The 16,084-nt window shown below is 38.2% G+C and overlaps 1 protein-coding gene across 14 annotated transcripts in view; it reads left to right on the top strand.

Moving 5' to 3' along the window:
* Nucleotides 1–16,084, top strand: part of ERC1 (ELKS/RAB6-interacting/CAST family member 1) — a 491,277-nt gene that overhangs the window by 41,747 nt on the left and 433,446 nt on the right. For all 14 annotated transcript variants that reach the window (XM_074325171.2, XM_074325172.2, XM_074325174.2 and 11 more), the window contains exon 2: nt 5,328–6,152. In XM_074325171.2, the coding sequence (XP_074181272.1) occupies nt 5,484–6,152 (669 nt within the window). In that variant the 5' untranslated portion in view covers nt 5,328–5,483. The remainder of the gene's footprint in view (nt 1–5,327; nt 6,153–16,084) is intronic.

Consider the following 16,084-nt stretch of genomic DNA (forward strand, 5'->3'; position numbering starts at 1 on the left):
AAAATTTTTTGTTCCAGCATCCCTTTATACTCTTAAAACTCAGTGAGGATATTAAATAGCTTTTGCTTATGTTGTCTACATCAATTACTATTTACCATATTAGAAATTAAAACAGAAAAATTTTAACATGTAAGAGTTTATAAGCACACATGTCATTAGCTGTCAGTGGGATAATACCACATGTCATGTAGCCTCTGGAAAATGCTACTGTACATTTGTGAGAATGCACAGTGAAAAAAGCAAATACCATACTATTATGAAAATAGTTTTGTTCTCATGGACCTCATGAAAGAGTCTTAGCGACCCACTTGGAGAATCATTGTATTAGAAGAGCATTCTGGCAGTGCTGTTAATAATTGTTTAGAACCTACAAAAGCCACATTCTAAATTGTGATCCAGTGTACACATGTGTATAAATGTGCACCCCTGAAACAAAAATTTCAGGAAAGAATACCATACTAGTTATCTTTTGTTGTATAAAAAGTTACCTCAAAACTTTTTGGATTAAAAAAACAAACATTATCTCCCAGTTTTTATGGAGAGCATAGCTGAGTGGTTCTGCCTCAAGGTATTTCATGAGGTTGCAGTCAGTATGTCACGTGAGTCTGCTGCAGTCATCTGAAGGCTTGACTGGGGTTGGAGGATCCTTTTCCAAGCTACCTCACAGGGCTGTTGGCAGGAGACGTCAGTTCCTGTTTGGCTCACTAGGGTGGCTTGAATATCCTTACAACATGGCAGCTGGCTTCTTCCCCCATGCACGTGATCCAACAGAGTGACCAAGACAGACGCCCCACTGTCTTTTGTGAGTTAGTCTTGGAAATGATTCATCCTTAGAAGCTAATCACTAAGTCCAGATTCAAAGAGAGAAATATTGCTTCCTCTCTTCAAGGGAGTATCAAATAATTTATGGAGATACCTTCAGACTACCACAGATACTTGTCAGGAGAGTGCATCCTCTGTGGGTCTCTCCTTCTCTGCATTCCCTGCTGGGTATGCTAAGAATGCAAGGCCCTGACTGCCTTTAACCTGGGCCATTTCTCATTATTGGGTTTGCAGCAAGCCACTTTGAAGGATGAGGTAGTGTCTCCCACTGGGAGAGATCAGGCTTACTTAATGCTTACTATAAAAGGGGGTGGATCCCCTACAGTAAATGTTCCTCAGCTCTGTTGCAAACCCATCTCCATATGTGGCATCTGTCTGGGTCCCTCTCTGTCACCTTGTGGGACGTGGGAGCAATAGGGAGCCGATGCAAACATGATGCTCATACTGCTTGCTGTGCTGTGAGTAATGCAGTTCTTTGTCTCTGACCCCGAGACTCGTGTGTCCTGTTTGATTGGCAGAGGGAGAAGGTTTGAAATAACCACCACAACAGATACTCGATAGGGAGCTAACAAAATACTGGATAGGAAGCTAACTGGGGGTCTTGTAGGACTCTGGGGGCGACATTATGGGCTCAGACTGAACAGTTTGCATGATTTTCTCGCGCAGCCATCAGGATTCTAGGTGTACAGTCAGTGAAGGTGTTTCTTTTGGATTAACCAAGGGCAAGGGAGTTTGGAATGTGAAATTACTTTTTCAAAATTTGTGGTTTAACTTATATACAATGAAAAGAGCATATTTAAAGTATATAGTTTGATGAGTTTTGATGTGTATATGCCCCTGAAACCATCACGCCAGGTAAGATAATAAACATTTTCATCACCCCCAAAGTTTCCTCCTCCCCTTTGTGATCCACATCTCTTCCTTATCCCCACGCCCTCCTGGACTCACACTGATTTGCTTTCTGTCATAATAGATCAGTTCTAGAGTTTTATATCAACGGAATTATCCTGTGTAACTTTTTTTTCTTTTTTGGTCAAAATTCTTTTTTGTCAGCTGTTTAAAATGCAAGAATTATTATTTTGTGGATTATGTGTCTGGCACATTTTAAAAATAAATTTATTTTTTTAAACACTATCTTTCCTGAACCTCATGAGATTAAAAAGCCAATATGTGGGCTTTAGACAGAGCTAGTGAATTTCCGTCTTTTGTTGTATAAATGAAAATAGTTCTTAGAGTCACAAAGACTTTACATGCAAATGCCATTTTGGATCTGAAAGTGATTTGAACATTCGAGTGTACCTACTAATGCTGCAAACTTGGTGTGAACTTTCGTTACTGGATCTTAGCCTATTCAGTGTGATTTAGTTCCTTGACTACATGAAAACAGTTCTTCACAAAGCACGGGTGGGAATTTTTAAGTCGAATGTGGCAACTTAAAGTTCTGATGGCATGATCGCTGAGACTGAATTATTACTCTGTATTTTGTTCGTTTTACTTATTTTGTTCTTTTGCCCACCATCTTTTTAAAAAGACTTTCTCCTTAATAGAAGGATAAATGTGATTATTCGAGCTTAACATCTGGAAAAATCTAAGATGTCCCTAAAGTTTAGGTTTAGAGGTCTAGATGGTCAGGACACACTGTCTTAAAACTGTGGCAGCCTTTAATATCCTGTGGACAATTGAGGTGTCAACGGCAGCAGATGAAGATGGTTTAGTATAGTAGTTAAGAGCCCCCAGAGCTCTGGAATGAGGTCTCCTGATTTAGGTCTTGACGCTACACTTCAGAGCTATGTGACTTTAGGTAAGTCACGTAACACTGTAGGCCTCGCTCTCTTCATCTGTAAAATGGTGTTAATGACAGCACCTGTATTATAGGGGGCTTAATAAATACTAAATCATAGAAAATTCTTAGCACACTCACTAAATAAATGTTAGCTTTTGTTATCATTCAAAGGATTCTGGATAATGAATGACTCTATTAAGCAATATTCATATTATTTAAGAAAAGAAAAAACTTTGCATCCCTCTTTGAACTTGAAATAGAATTCACTCAAACAGTAACAGGTAGATTATTCCTTGTAACCTAGTCCAGATTTACAGTCCATATTTATCATGAAAAGGAATTTTTACTTCATGAACTAGGTTAGTCTTGGAAAGAAATTTCCTAATTATTAGCAGAATATTGTAATTTCTGAACTTGGTGTGCTGTTGCTGTGTCTAAGATGGAAACTTAAAAGTTTGGCCTCTTATTTCTTGTCCTACTTGTTGTTAACCTAAGGCTGTCTATTGGATCACTAATATCAAGGTGAGATTGCCAGTATAGTCATATTTCTAAAGATCTTTAACATGTGTTGAGTTTGACTGGCATGTATAGATAAACCCTTTAAAATCTTACAGGAACATATAGATAATGTGATTTACTTGGATAGTATTTTCAATAAATAAATACTTAAAAGAATCAGTTCTACATAACAGTGGATTTTTGGAAAGTATTATTTAATATGCTAAAGCCTGTTACATGATCTAAGCCAACTTTGGTAGAATATTAGGAAGTCACAGAGATCTAGTTTAGCTCTATTGATTTACCTTTGAGAGAAGTGTGGAAAGTAGGATAACTATGATATGTGTTTTTAAAATTTGTTTTAATTATACTTGTAGAGTATCAACATATTTTCCTTTTAAAACAATCAAAGCTTTATTGTAGTTTGAGTATAAAGCTTTATAATTGAAGCTCAACTTCCTCTTACAAGTTCCCTTCCCTTCTAATCATTGCTGTTTGAAATTTGATGTTCTCATGTAGGAATTCTTTATGTACTTTGTATACAGATCTTTATACATACATTGGATATATTTTTCACCTAATTTTTGGTTTTTCTTAATTTTGCGTATAGTTTTTTTTTTTTGTATAATGTGTCATTTTGACATAATTAAATATATTTGTTTTATGGTTTTTGTTTCTTATTTAAGAAGCCCTACCTTAACTCAGGTTCACAGGATATTATCCTGTAGTACTAGAACTTTTCTTCTAGTACTATTAATAATTTTAAAATTTATATCTTTAATGTACATAGAATTTATTTCTGTGTACTGTGTGAAGTAGGGATGTAATTTATTTTTTTCCAAGAGTTCAAATTAGTTGTTCAAATCCCATTATTGAATGATTTGTCCTTTCCTCACTGTTTTGAAATGTTACTTTTGGCATATACTAAATTCACATATGTAATTTAGATTCTATTGCTGGGCCAGTAATATACATTTGTTCATTACTGTAGCTTTAAAAGGCTACAAGTCCTCATGAGAAGTCCCGGGGGTCAGAGGTAGTTTTGGAGTCCAGATTTTTTCCCAGTAATTCCCCGTGGGCAGGGATTATGCAATGTCCTGTAATCCTACACATTTGTTTTCTCAATGAAATATACGAATAGTCATACTAAGTGAGATACATATAAACAATAAGTGACCGTAGATCAGATCAGGTTTTGCTGCTAAATGAGTTAAAAAGAAAAAACTTACTCTCAGACCTTTTTGGATTTTTGCATTGCAAATAAAGGATCTTTCGTGTGCCTGTAATTTATCTTGCTATTTAGGGGACATCTTTCTTCTTTGTTCTTCTGTTTCAGGTTGTTTTTGGTTCTTGTATCTTTACTTTTATATTTGAATTTTAGAGTCAACTTATTATGTGAAGAATCCTGTAGAGATTTTCACTGGGATTTGAAGTAGTTGGGGAAGAACTGACACCTTCACTGTGTCTTCTCGTCCTTGAACATGGATCTTTCGTTTTGTTCAGGTGTCCTTTCAATAAAGTCTTGTAGTTTTTTCCAAAAGTGCTTGCATATTTTTGTTAGATTTCTGTCAAAGTGTTTTTATGGTAGTGTTGCTTTTGTGGGTGGATTTTTTAAAAGACTGCATTTTATAATTGTTATTACTGATGTACAGGAAAGTATTGCTCTTTATATATTGATCTTTTGTCTTACCAATTTGCTGAGTTCTATTATTAGTTCTAATAACTTGTCCGTTGATGATCTTGGGTTTTCCAGTTAGCAAATCATATGTTCAGACATTGAGTTTTGTCTTTCCCTTTCCAATTGCTATACCTCTTATTTCTTTTTCTCTTCCATTTGCATGGTATGGTTCAGTATTCAGTTTAGAGACATGTGAAATATTTTTTAAATGACGTTTGCTGTGAAATAAATTGTAAACAAATTTTGAATGCATGAGTAAATAGATGATAGAAGGGAGATCTTCTTTATTTTATTATTATTTTTTAAAAGATTTTATTGGGGAAGGGGAACAGGACTTTATTGGGGAACAGTGTATACTTCCGGGACTTTTCCAAGTCAAGTTGTTGTCCTTTCAATCTTAGTTGTGGAGGGCGCAGCTCAGCTCCAGGTCCAGTTGTCATTGTTAGTTCCAGGGGCAGGGAGATCTTTAAGTGGACATAATGAAAAGTTTCTGAGAAAGGAAATGTTTGTTATTGGAAAATATAATGTGTGATCTTTTCATTACAGATATGGTGTAAGATATTTCTTCAAGAGTGGACAGCTGAGGACCTGTCATTTCTGATAAGCCTTAAGCAGACTCACAGCCATAGAGAAACCTCACGGAGTTCAATATTTTGCTTTCTGCTTTATACCTTTCCCGGCACCTCAGTTCATCTTGCAACCATGTATGGAAGCGCTCGCTCAGTTGGGAAGGTGGAACCGAGCAGCCAGAGCCCTGGGCGTTCTCCGAGGCTTCCACGTTCTCCTCGCCTGGGTCATCGTCGGACCAATAGTACAGGAGGAAGTTCTGGAAGCAGTGTTGGAGGTGGCAGTGGGAAAACCCTTTCAATGGAGAATATCCAGTCCTTAAATGCTGCCTATGCCACGTCTGGCCCTATGTACCTAAGTGACCATGAAAATGTGGGTTCAGAAACTCCTAAAAGTACCATGACCCTTGGCCGTTCTGGGGGACGTCTGCCTTACGGTGTTCGGATGACTGCTATGGGCAGTAGTCCCAACATAGCCAGCAGTGGGGTCGCTAGTGACACCATAGCATTTGGAGAGCATCACCTCCCTCCCGTGAGCATGGCATCCACCGTTCCCCACTCTTTGCGTCAGGCCAGAGATAACACAATCATGGATCTGCAGACACAGCTGAAGGAAGTGTTAAGGGAAAATGATCTCTTGCGGAAGGATGTGGAAGTCAAGGAGAGCAAATTGAGTTCTTCAATGAATAGCATCAAGACCTTCTGGAGCCCAGAGCTGAAGAAAGAACGAGCCCTCAGAAAAGATGAAGCTTCCAAAATCACTGTTTGGAAGGAACAGTATAGAGTTGTGCAGGAGGAAAACCAGGTTAGTTTTATATGTATGTTTACCTGTATTGTCGGAATTCATGTGTGTAAGTGAAATGAGCCATTCTTTTTCTTTTCTTTCTTAGGTTTTTCCCTTCTTCCTTCATATTCCTGTTTACTGTGGGTTTTAGTATTTTCTGTCCTCCCGTTTCTCAGCCTTTTCCAGACTTGGTCCTGTGCCTTAATTTTTTTTCTGGTTGCCATGTTTTCTTGCTCAACATTCTTGCTTGTTTCTTTTCCCTGGCTTCTCTTTCTCTTTCTGTCTTTTCTTTTACGATCTATTATCTTTTCTTGAATTCTTGTGAGAATATAATTTTGCCACACACTCCAAGATCCATTATCAAAATTATTTAGGCTATGTAACTTACACGTGAGGTATAATGTTAAGAATTACCATAACAAATGTCAAAAAGTAAATCTTAAAAAAATAAAACTATAATAAGACAAATCAGTATATTGATAGCGTAGAATGGAAATTAGTTTTAAAAAGTTAATATTGATGATGTAAATATTTATTAACAATGAGGAGCAGTTCTTTCTGTGGACATTCATGATAGTTTAACTTCAGGATGCTTATGTATTTTATTTTGGTTCTTTAATTCATCAAATTTAAGGTGGGAGAAAGACAACTTGGTATGATTAGTTGCTTCTAGAAAATAAATGAGATAACCAGGCATTATAATTATGGGCTTTGCAGTTCAAGAAGTAAGTGCTGTCTTATTAGATAGATGAAACATTCATTTATTATTTTTCTGTACTCTTCCAGGCTATGGTTGAATGTTTTGACCATAGCCGTGTCATATTCAGTGACGTATGACTCCAAAGATGGGAACAAGTCATATTCAAGCTGCAGCAGATACAATCTTAATAATGTATTGTGTTTAAAACATTTGTAGAACTTCTCTTAAACTTGCAAGTTTGAATTATTTGCCTCCTTAAAAAAATTCTCCTATACTCTTAAAGGAGAATTTTAAAGTAGCTACCTCATTGTTAGTATAATTGGTATTATACTTTATTTTTGGGTTAGGTTAATGAAAGTTATGAAGAAAGTAATACACTTATTTGGATTTCTGCTGTCTTCTTGAATGATGCTAAAAAGTAAAGAGGGAATTACAAATGATCTCTGTTTCTGATGAGGTAAATCTAATTTAAGATTTCTGTTTTACTATTCTATTACTAATACTTAGTTCAGGCATTCAGATCTACTGGTTTAGTTACTTGAAGTAGATATCTAGTTAGGTTATTTGTATTTTAAAGTCCCAGACTTACTTTTTCAGTAATAAAAATAGGCTTTTTTTCTGATCATAAAAATAATACAGAAAAACACAGATAAGAAAGCAAATTTTACCCCAAATCCTCCCATCTGTGATAACTTTGCTATTCCACTGTTAACATTTTGATGTTTCTTCCTAATGACTTATTTTTGTGCATACACACATACAAATTTTACATGAATGGAATATTATAAGATGTGACCATTTTCTAGCCAACATTTCATGTATTAAGGCCCTCTGGTATATATCTAAATAATTTTTAATGACTATAGAATTTTGTGTCTGTACTAGTTGATTTAACTAACATCACAGTTAAAAATCTTCATATTTATTTGATATGATGCAATATGCATTAAAGACTCAACCTTGAATTAATTTAAACCAAAGATTTCAAAATAATTAGAAATTATAGTAATTTTATTCTTTCTCAGATATAGCCTCAAACTACTTGACTTTTACTTTTTTAAAATTAAAGTATAGTTGACATACAGTATGCTTTTACTTTTTAACCAGTGACTAAATTTAATTTGTCACTCACAGAATCTGAATGTTTTATTAGGATACTTAAATCTCTAGGTCTAGAGACCCAATCTTTTTTAAAAAAGAGGAAATGGCTTTAAAAAATATTCCTCAGGAAGTTCCTTGAATGTGAGTCTTCAAGACTTTAAAAATGTGGCAAAAAAATAAAAGAACTGAAATAGACCCCAGTGTTAAAAGTAAGGACATTGTTCCTAATTTTGGCTTGGATACATCAAGTATCAACAGATATATTTGTTTACAGTACAGGTTTCCAGGCCTTCCTTTTTGTCAACTAAGTAAATATCTATGGAGATGGTGCCCAGGAACTTGTATTTCAAATATGCCTTTCTGGTAGTTCTGATGAAATCCAATGTTGGGATCTTTAGAATTTAGTACATCTAATTTTTAAACTAGTCTTTTGCTCATCTGCTATAGAGAATTTGCTCTATTGCCATTTTAGGGCTCAATTGTGAAAGAAGGGAAAAGAAACAAGGGACCATTGGCTCAGTGCTTGTCATTCTTTTTTCTGCCATATTATACTTGAGGGTTGTGATAGACTCCTATACGTAATAATCATTAACTATGACAGTGAACCTCAGTAGAAGGAATGTGTGTATAGGAAAAGGGTGTTTAGTTAAAAAAAAGAGCCGTCCAGATGATTTTGATGTCTCCTCACCTTGAGAATCATTGATGCACAAGATAAGGTATTCAGATGATATTTGACAACAGAATGGGGAAATAGTTCTTCTTCAGTTAAAATTTCAGTTGCAGAACGTGAAGTACAACACCAAAAATTTATCATTCCTAAGTATAAAATAGTACATTCTGAAAGTTTTTATAGTTTGGTGTTGAGTTGTAAACATCAAGAGAACAAAACTGAGGAGGTTCAAGGTGGCAGATAGGTACACTATGCCACGATCACCCCTAAATCACACATAAATTATAGAGCAGTCAACCTCAAGAATCATCTGACCACTAGCTGAACAGAAACCCTATACTAAGGATATAAAAGAGAGGCCACATTGAGACTGGTAGGAGGGGCGGAGACAGATGTGAAATGGGCTGACCCTGAACCCACAGATAGAGGTTGAACATTGGGAGGGACACTTTGGTGGTAACCCCTCAAGAGGGAGTGTTTTCCCAGCCCCATGCTGGGCTCCCCAGCCCAGGGTTCCTGTAACAGGGAAAGGAGTTCCCACGGTGTCTGGCAGTGAAAATCAGCAAGGACTCTGTCTGCCCTTCCCAGTGGGGTGGAAGGCAGCTGGAAACCCAGACGCCCTCTTGTAGAGCCAGCACACGGACTCGCTTGCTCACGGGCACTCAACCTGGTCTCTCGTGAAGGGGTGGTGGCTCTAGGAGGCCTGGGGATGTGCAGGGAAGGACTGAGTTGTGTGGCATCAGCACAGGAGCAGGAGGGACAGGAGCCATTGTCATCCCTGTGTGGAACCTGACGCACGTGTGGCTTACAGGAGGTCGCCACCTTTTCAGGGTTAAGCCATCCCCCAAAGGGCCAAGTCTGGGACTGCATTGGTCTGGTGGAATCACACGTGCACATGGTCTTAGTGATGCCCTGGGTGCCCGCCCTCCACACAGCTGGTGCTGCGTCGCCTGCTTGTGAAACTCTCGACTGCTGGGCTGCTGGTCCCACCCCACAGGCTATAGAAGCCTGTTTAAAGCAGCAGAGGACTTGTGGTGGCCTGGGAAATGTTTGCTGTAACCCAAGGCCTGTGCCGCAGTGTAGACAGGTGGTGGTGGCCCTGACACTGGTGGTGGCTGGCTGTAGTGCTCTCGGGGTATTTTTGTGGGTGATCATGGGCCCAGCACTGGTGTGGAATCCAAGACTGCATTGACTTTGTAGAAACCACCGACCACACCCCTTAGCTCCCCGGAACCCTGCCCCACCCACCTAGAGCTGCACGGCGAGGGGCACTCTGGGCGCCTGGGTGACCATCCCCGCCCCAGAGGCAGAGGAGGTCTTTTATAGCAGCGGACATTCCACAGCAGTCTGGGGACATTTTGGTGGTGGGCAGTGACCCAGAAACTGGACCACAGCCTCTCAGGGGCAGCCCTCAGGAATTTGCAAGCCTGAGGAGATGGCTGGCTGCAGTGTTCTTGGGACTCTGTGCAGGGTGGTCACAGGCCAGGCACTGGCATAAGAACAGCAATAGGCGTAGGGGGCCCTGCGTCGTTTGCTAAGCTGCCTCAGTCCCACTATTGGTGGCAGCCAGCCTCAGGTCACAGTGAGGCCATCCACACATGTCTCCAGGTCCAGCACAGGCAGCATCCAACCACATATAGCTTTGTGTCCCCTACCATGTAGCCCCGGGCTTGTAATAGGTAAGGCCAAAATTGCCCTGCACAGGAGAGACACCACAAACAACACACCCAGAGGTCACCTTCAGACCACACCATACTACCTGATTAGACCCACAAGCGGCACACCCAAAGGGGAGGGGTTCTCAAAGACACAAGAGCCCATAGGGGCAAAGCGTCCTCTGAGGGGTCAGCCCCCACACAGCAGCTCATATACTATGGGCTGCTAACCCTCACAGTCAACCTGGGAGTCAGTCCCACCCACTGAGGTGCCAAAAGCAATGAAGGCTCAACTACAACAGAACTCATGCAAGACACAAGGGACACCTCTGAAGGACATGCACAGATGATTAGGCAGACTGCGCAATTGGACGACACAGGACACCTACTAAATAAGGCCACCCAGCAAAGACTGAGAGACATAGGAGATCTACCTAATACATAGAAGTAAACACAGAGCAGCAGCCAGAATGAGGAAGCAAAAAAAATGTCACAAATAAAAGAACAGGAGAAGCCTCCAGAAATGAAACTGAATGAAATGGAGGCAACCAACCTACTAGAGACAGAGTTTATAGCATCGATTATAATAAGAATTCTTAAGGAACTTAGTGAGAATTTCGACAAAGAGATAGCAAGCATAAAGAAGGACATATAAACCATAAAAAGAACCAGTCAGAAATAAAGAATACAATAACTGAAATGAAGAATGCACTAGAAGGAATCAACAGCAGAGTAGATGAAGTAGAGGAGCGAATCAGCGATTTAGGAGATGAGGTAGAATACACCCAATCGAAATACAAAAAGAAAAAAAGAATAAAAACAATGAAGATAGTTTAAGGTATCTGTGTGACAACATCAAGTGTAACAACATTCACATCATAGGAGTACCATACGGAGAAGAGAGGGAGCAAGGGATCGAGAACTTATTTGAAGAAATAATGACCAAAAACTTCCCTAACCTGGTGAAGGAAATAGACATACAAGCCTAGGAAGCTCAGAGTCCAAACAGGCCCACACCAAGACACATCACCATTAAAATGGCAAAGGTTGAGGACAAGAGAGAATCTTAAAAACAGGAGAAAGACAACTAATTACTCACAAGGGAACTCCCATAAGACTGTCAGCTGATTTCTCAACAGAAACTTTGCAGGCCAGAAGGGGTGGCAGGAAATATTCAAAGTCTTGAAAAACAGGCGTCTACAACCAAGACTACTCTACCCAGCAAGGCTATCATTTAAAATGGAAGGAGAGATCAGGAGCTTCCCAGATAAGAAAAAGCTAAAGGAGTTCATTACCACCAAGCCAGTATTACAGGAAATACTAAAAGGACTTCTCTAAGCAGAAGAAAGGAGAAAACAAACAAATGAAGATAAAAAATATGAATAATAAAATAGCAATAACTATGTACCTATCAATAATAACTATAAATGTAAATGGATTAAATGCTCCAATCAAAAGACATAGGGTAGGAGGTTGTTGGTTAGCTCAATGGGTTGGAGCGTGGTGCAGATGGCACCAAGGTTGCCAGTTCAGTTCTGTCCCCGTATGCCCCACTGTGCCCTCCTTAAAAAGCAAAAAAGCAAAAAAGGAAACAGACATAGGGTAGCTGAGTGGATAAGAAAACAAGACCCATGCATATGCTGTCTACAAGAGACCCATCTCAGACCGAAAGACGCACACAAACTGAAAGTAAAGGAATAGAAATGAGAAAAAAGCTGAGGTAGCAATACTATATCGGACCGTTTTAATAGACCTTAAAACGGGGACCATGATAAAAGACAGAGAAGGACATTACATAATAATAAAGGTAGCAATCCAACAAGAGGATATAACCCTAGTAAATATCTATGCACCCAACATAGGAGGACCTAATAAATATATACAACAAATATTGACAGACATGAATGCAGAGATCAACAGTAACACAGTCATAGCAGGGGACTTTAACACTCAACTGACACCAGTGGACAGATCCTTCAGACAGAAAATCAACACGGAAACAGCAGCCTTAAATGACACACTAGACCAGATGGATTTAATTGATACTTTTAGAGCATTTCACCCCAAAGCAGCAGAGTATACATTCTTTTCAAGTGCACATGGAACATTTTCCAAGCCAGGCCATATGTTAGGCCACAAAACAAGTCTAAGTAAATTTAAGAAGATTGAGATCATATTAAGCATCTTCTCTGACCACAGTGGTATGAAATTAGAAATCAATTACAAGAAAAAAACTGAAAAACACACTAACACATGGAGACTAAATAACATACTACTAAATAATGAATGGATCAACAATGAGATCAAGGAAGAAATTGAAATATACCTTGAGACAAATGAAAATGGAAACCCAGTGACCCAAAATCTGTGGGACACAATGAAAGCAGTCCTAAGATGGAAATTCAAAGCAATGCAGCCCTACCTAAAGAAACAAGAAACATCTCAAATCAAGTCTATCTTAATACCTAAGGGAACTGGAAAAAGAATAGCAAAATAAGCCCAAAGTGAGTACAAGGAAGGAAATAATAAAGATCAGAGCAGAAATAAATGAAATAGAGACAAAAAGAAAACACAAAAGATCAGTGAAAACAAGAGGTGGTTTTTTTTAAAAAGATAAACAAAATTGACAAACCTTTAACCAGACTCATCAAGAAAAAAAGAGATAACCCAAATAAAATCAGAAATGAAAGAGAAGTGACCACAGACAGCACAGAAATACAAAAAAAAAAAAAAAAAAAATACTACAAGCAACTATATACGAACAAATTAGGCAATCTGAAGAAATGGATAAATTCCTAGAAGGATACAATCTTTCAAAGCTGAATCAAGAAGAAGCAAAAAATCTGAACAGACCAATTACTACCAACAAAATTCAATCAGTAATCAACAAGCACCCAAGAAACAAAAGTCCTGGACCAGATGGCTTCACAGCTGAATTTTACTAAACATTCAAAAAAGAATTAACACCTGTTCTCCTCAAGCTATTCCTAAAAATCCAGGAGGAGGGAAGGCTCCCAAACTCATTTTACGAGGCCACCATTACCGTGATCCCAAAATGAGGCTAAGACATTACAAAAAAAGAAAACTATAGGGTGATATCCTTAATAAACATAGATGCAAAAATCAACAAAATATTAGCAAACCGAATTCAGCAATACATTAAAAAGATCCTACACCATGATGAAATGGGATTCATTCCTGGCATGAAAGGTTGGTTCAGTATCCGCAAATCAGGGGCAGCCGGATGGCTCAGTTGTAGAGCGCAAGCTCTGAGCAACAGTGTTGCGGGTTTGATTCCCACATGGGCCAATGGGCTGCGCCCTGCACAACTAGATTGAAGACAACGAGCTGCCGCTGAGCTGCTGGAGGGGCGGCCGAATGGCTCAGTTGGTTGGAGCGCACGCTCTTAACAACAAGGTTGCCAGTTCAATTCCCACATGGGATGGTGGACTGCACCCCCTGCAACTAAGATTGAAAACAGCAACTGGACTTGGAGCTGATCTGCGCCCTCCACAGCTAGATTGAAGGACAATGATTTGGAGCTTTTGGGCCCTGGAGAAACACACTGTTCCCCCAGTATTCTCCAATTAAAAAAATTAAAAGTGTCTGCAAATCAATTAATGTGATAACCGTATAAAGTGAAAAATAAAATCATATGGTGATCTCAATAGATACAGAAAAAGCATTTGATAAAATCAGCATCCTTTTGTGATAAAAACTCTCAGCCAAGTGGGAAATAGAGGGAACAGATTATGATCTCAACATAATAAAGGCCACATATGAGAAACCCACAGTCAACATCATACTCAATGGTGAAAAGCTAAAAGCGTTTTCCTTAAGATCAGGAACAAGCCAAGGATGCCCAGTTTTACCACTTTTATTCAATATTAGTACTGGACGTTCTAGCCACAGCAATCAGACAAGAAAAATAAAAGGCATCCAGATTGGAAAGGAGGAAGTAAAATTGTCATACGCAGATGACATGATACTATATAGAGAGAATCCCAAAGACTCCATCAGAAAACTATTAGAACTGATAAATGAATTTAGTAAAGTAGCAGGATACAAAATTAATATTCAGAAATCAGTTGCATTTGTATACACCAATAACAAACTATCAGAAGGAGAAATTGAGAAAACAATCCCAATTACAATTGCTCCAAAAACAATAAAATACTTAGGAATAAATTTAACCAAGGAAGTGTAAGACCTGTATTTAGATAATTATATGACATTGAAAAGAGAAATTAAAGAAAATACAAATAAAGGGAAACATCTACCATGCTCATGGATAGGAAGAATTAATGTAGTTAAAATGTCCATACTACCTAAGGCAATATGTAGATTTAATGCAATCCCTATCACATTACCAATGACATCTTTCACAGAACTAGAATATATAATCCTGAAGTTTATATGGAACCATAAAAGACCCTGAACAGCCATGACAATCTTGAGAAATAACAAAGTGGGAGGTATCACATTACCTGATATAAAATCATACTACAAGGGTTTAATTATCAAAACAGCATGATGTTGGCGTAAAAACAGACACACAGATCAATGAAACAGAATAGAGAGCCCAGAAATAAATCCATGCCTATGTGGTCATTTAATCTATGACAAAGGAAGCAAGAATTTACATTGGGGTAAAGACAGTCTACTTAATAAATGATGCTGGGAAAACTGGACAGATACATGCAAAAACAGGAAACTGGACCACCTTATGCCATATATAAGAATAACTCAAAATGGATTAAAGACACAAATGTAAGATCCAAAACTATAGAACTTTTAAAAGAAAATATAGGAAGTAAAATCTCAGACATTACCCTTAGTAATAGTTTTACTGATATACCCCTCAGACAAGGGAAATAAGAGAAAAAATAAATGGGACTACATGAAGTAAAAAGTTTTTTTCACAGCAAAGGAAGCCTTCAGCAAAACAAACATCCCGAAGGGGAGAAGATATTTGCTTATGATACGTCTGATAAGGGTTAATATCCAAAATTTATAAAAAACTCACACAGCACCAAAAAAACAAGCCATCCAATTAAAACATGGACATGAAGAGACGTTTCTCCAGTGAGATGATTTGCCAGATGAAAAAATGCTCAAAGTATTAATAGAGAAATGCAAATAAAAACCACAGTCAGATACCACCTCACTCCTTTGAATGACTATCATCAATAAATCAACAAACAACAAGTGTTGGCGAGGATGTGGAGAAAAGGGAACCCTCGTGCACTGTTGGTGAGATTACAAATTGGTGCAGCCACTATGGGAAACAGTATGGACGTTCCTCAAAAAATTAAAACTAGAACTACCTCTAATGACCCAGCAATTCCACTCCTGGGTATTTATCCACAGAAATCCAAGACACTAATTCGAAAAAATATATGCACCCCCTTTGTTTATTGTAGCACTATTGACAATAGCCAAGATATGGATACAACTGAAATGCAATAGATGACTAGATAAATTTTGGTACATTTATCAGTGGAGTATTACTCTACCATTAAAAGGGATGAAACCTTACTGTTTGCAACAACATGGATGGATATTATGCTAAGTGAAATAAATGAGACCAAGAAAGACAAATACCACATGATCTCATTTATATGTGGATTCTAAAGAACAGAATAAAGGAGCAAACAAAACAGAAATAGACTCATAGACTTAGAGGAAAAACTGATGATTGCTAGATGGGAGGGGGGTTGAAAGATGGGGGATAAGGTAGAGGGATTAGAAAGTACAAATTGGTAGTCACAAAATAGTCATGGGAGTGTGAAATACACTATGGGGAATATAATCAATAATGTAAAAT

Source organism: Rhinolophus sinicus, chromosome 1 (assembly GCF_057876585.1).
Source record: "Rhinolophus sinicus isolate RSI-liver-muscle chromosome 1, RSI-T2T, whole genome shotgun sequence".
NCBI classification, from domain to species: Eukaryota; Metazoa; Chordata; class Mammalia; order Chiroptera; family Rhinolophidae; genus Rhinolophus; species Rhinolophus sinicus.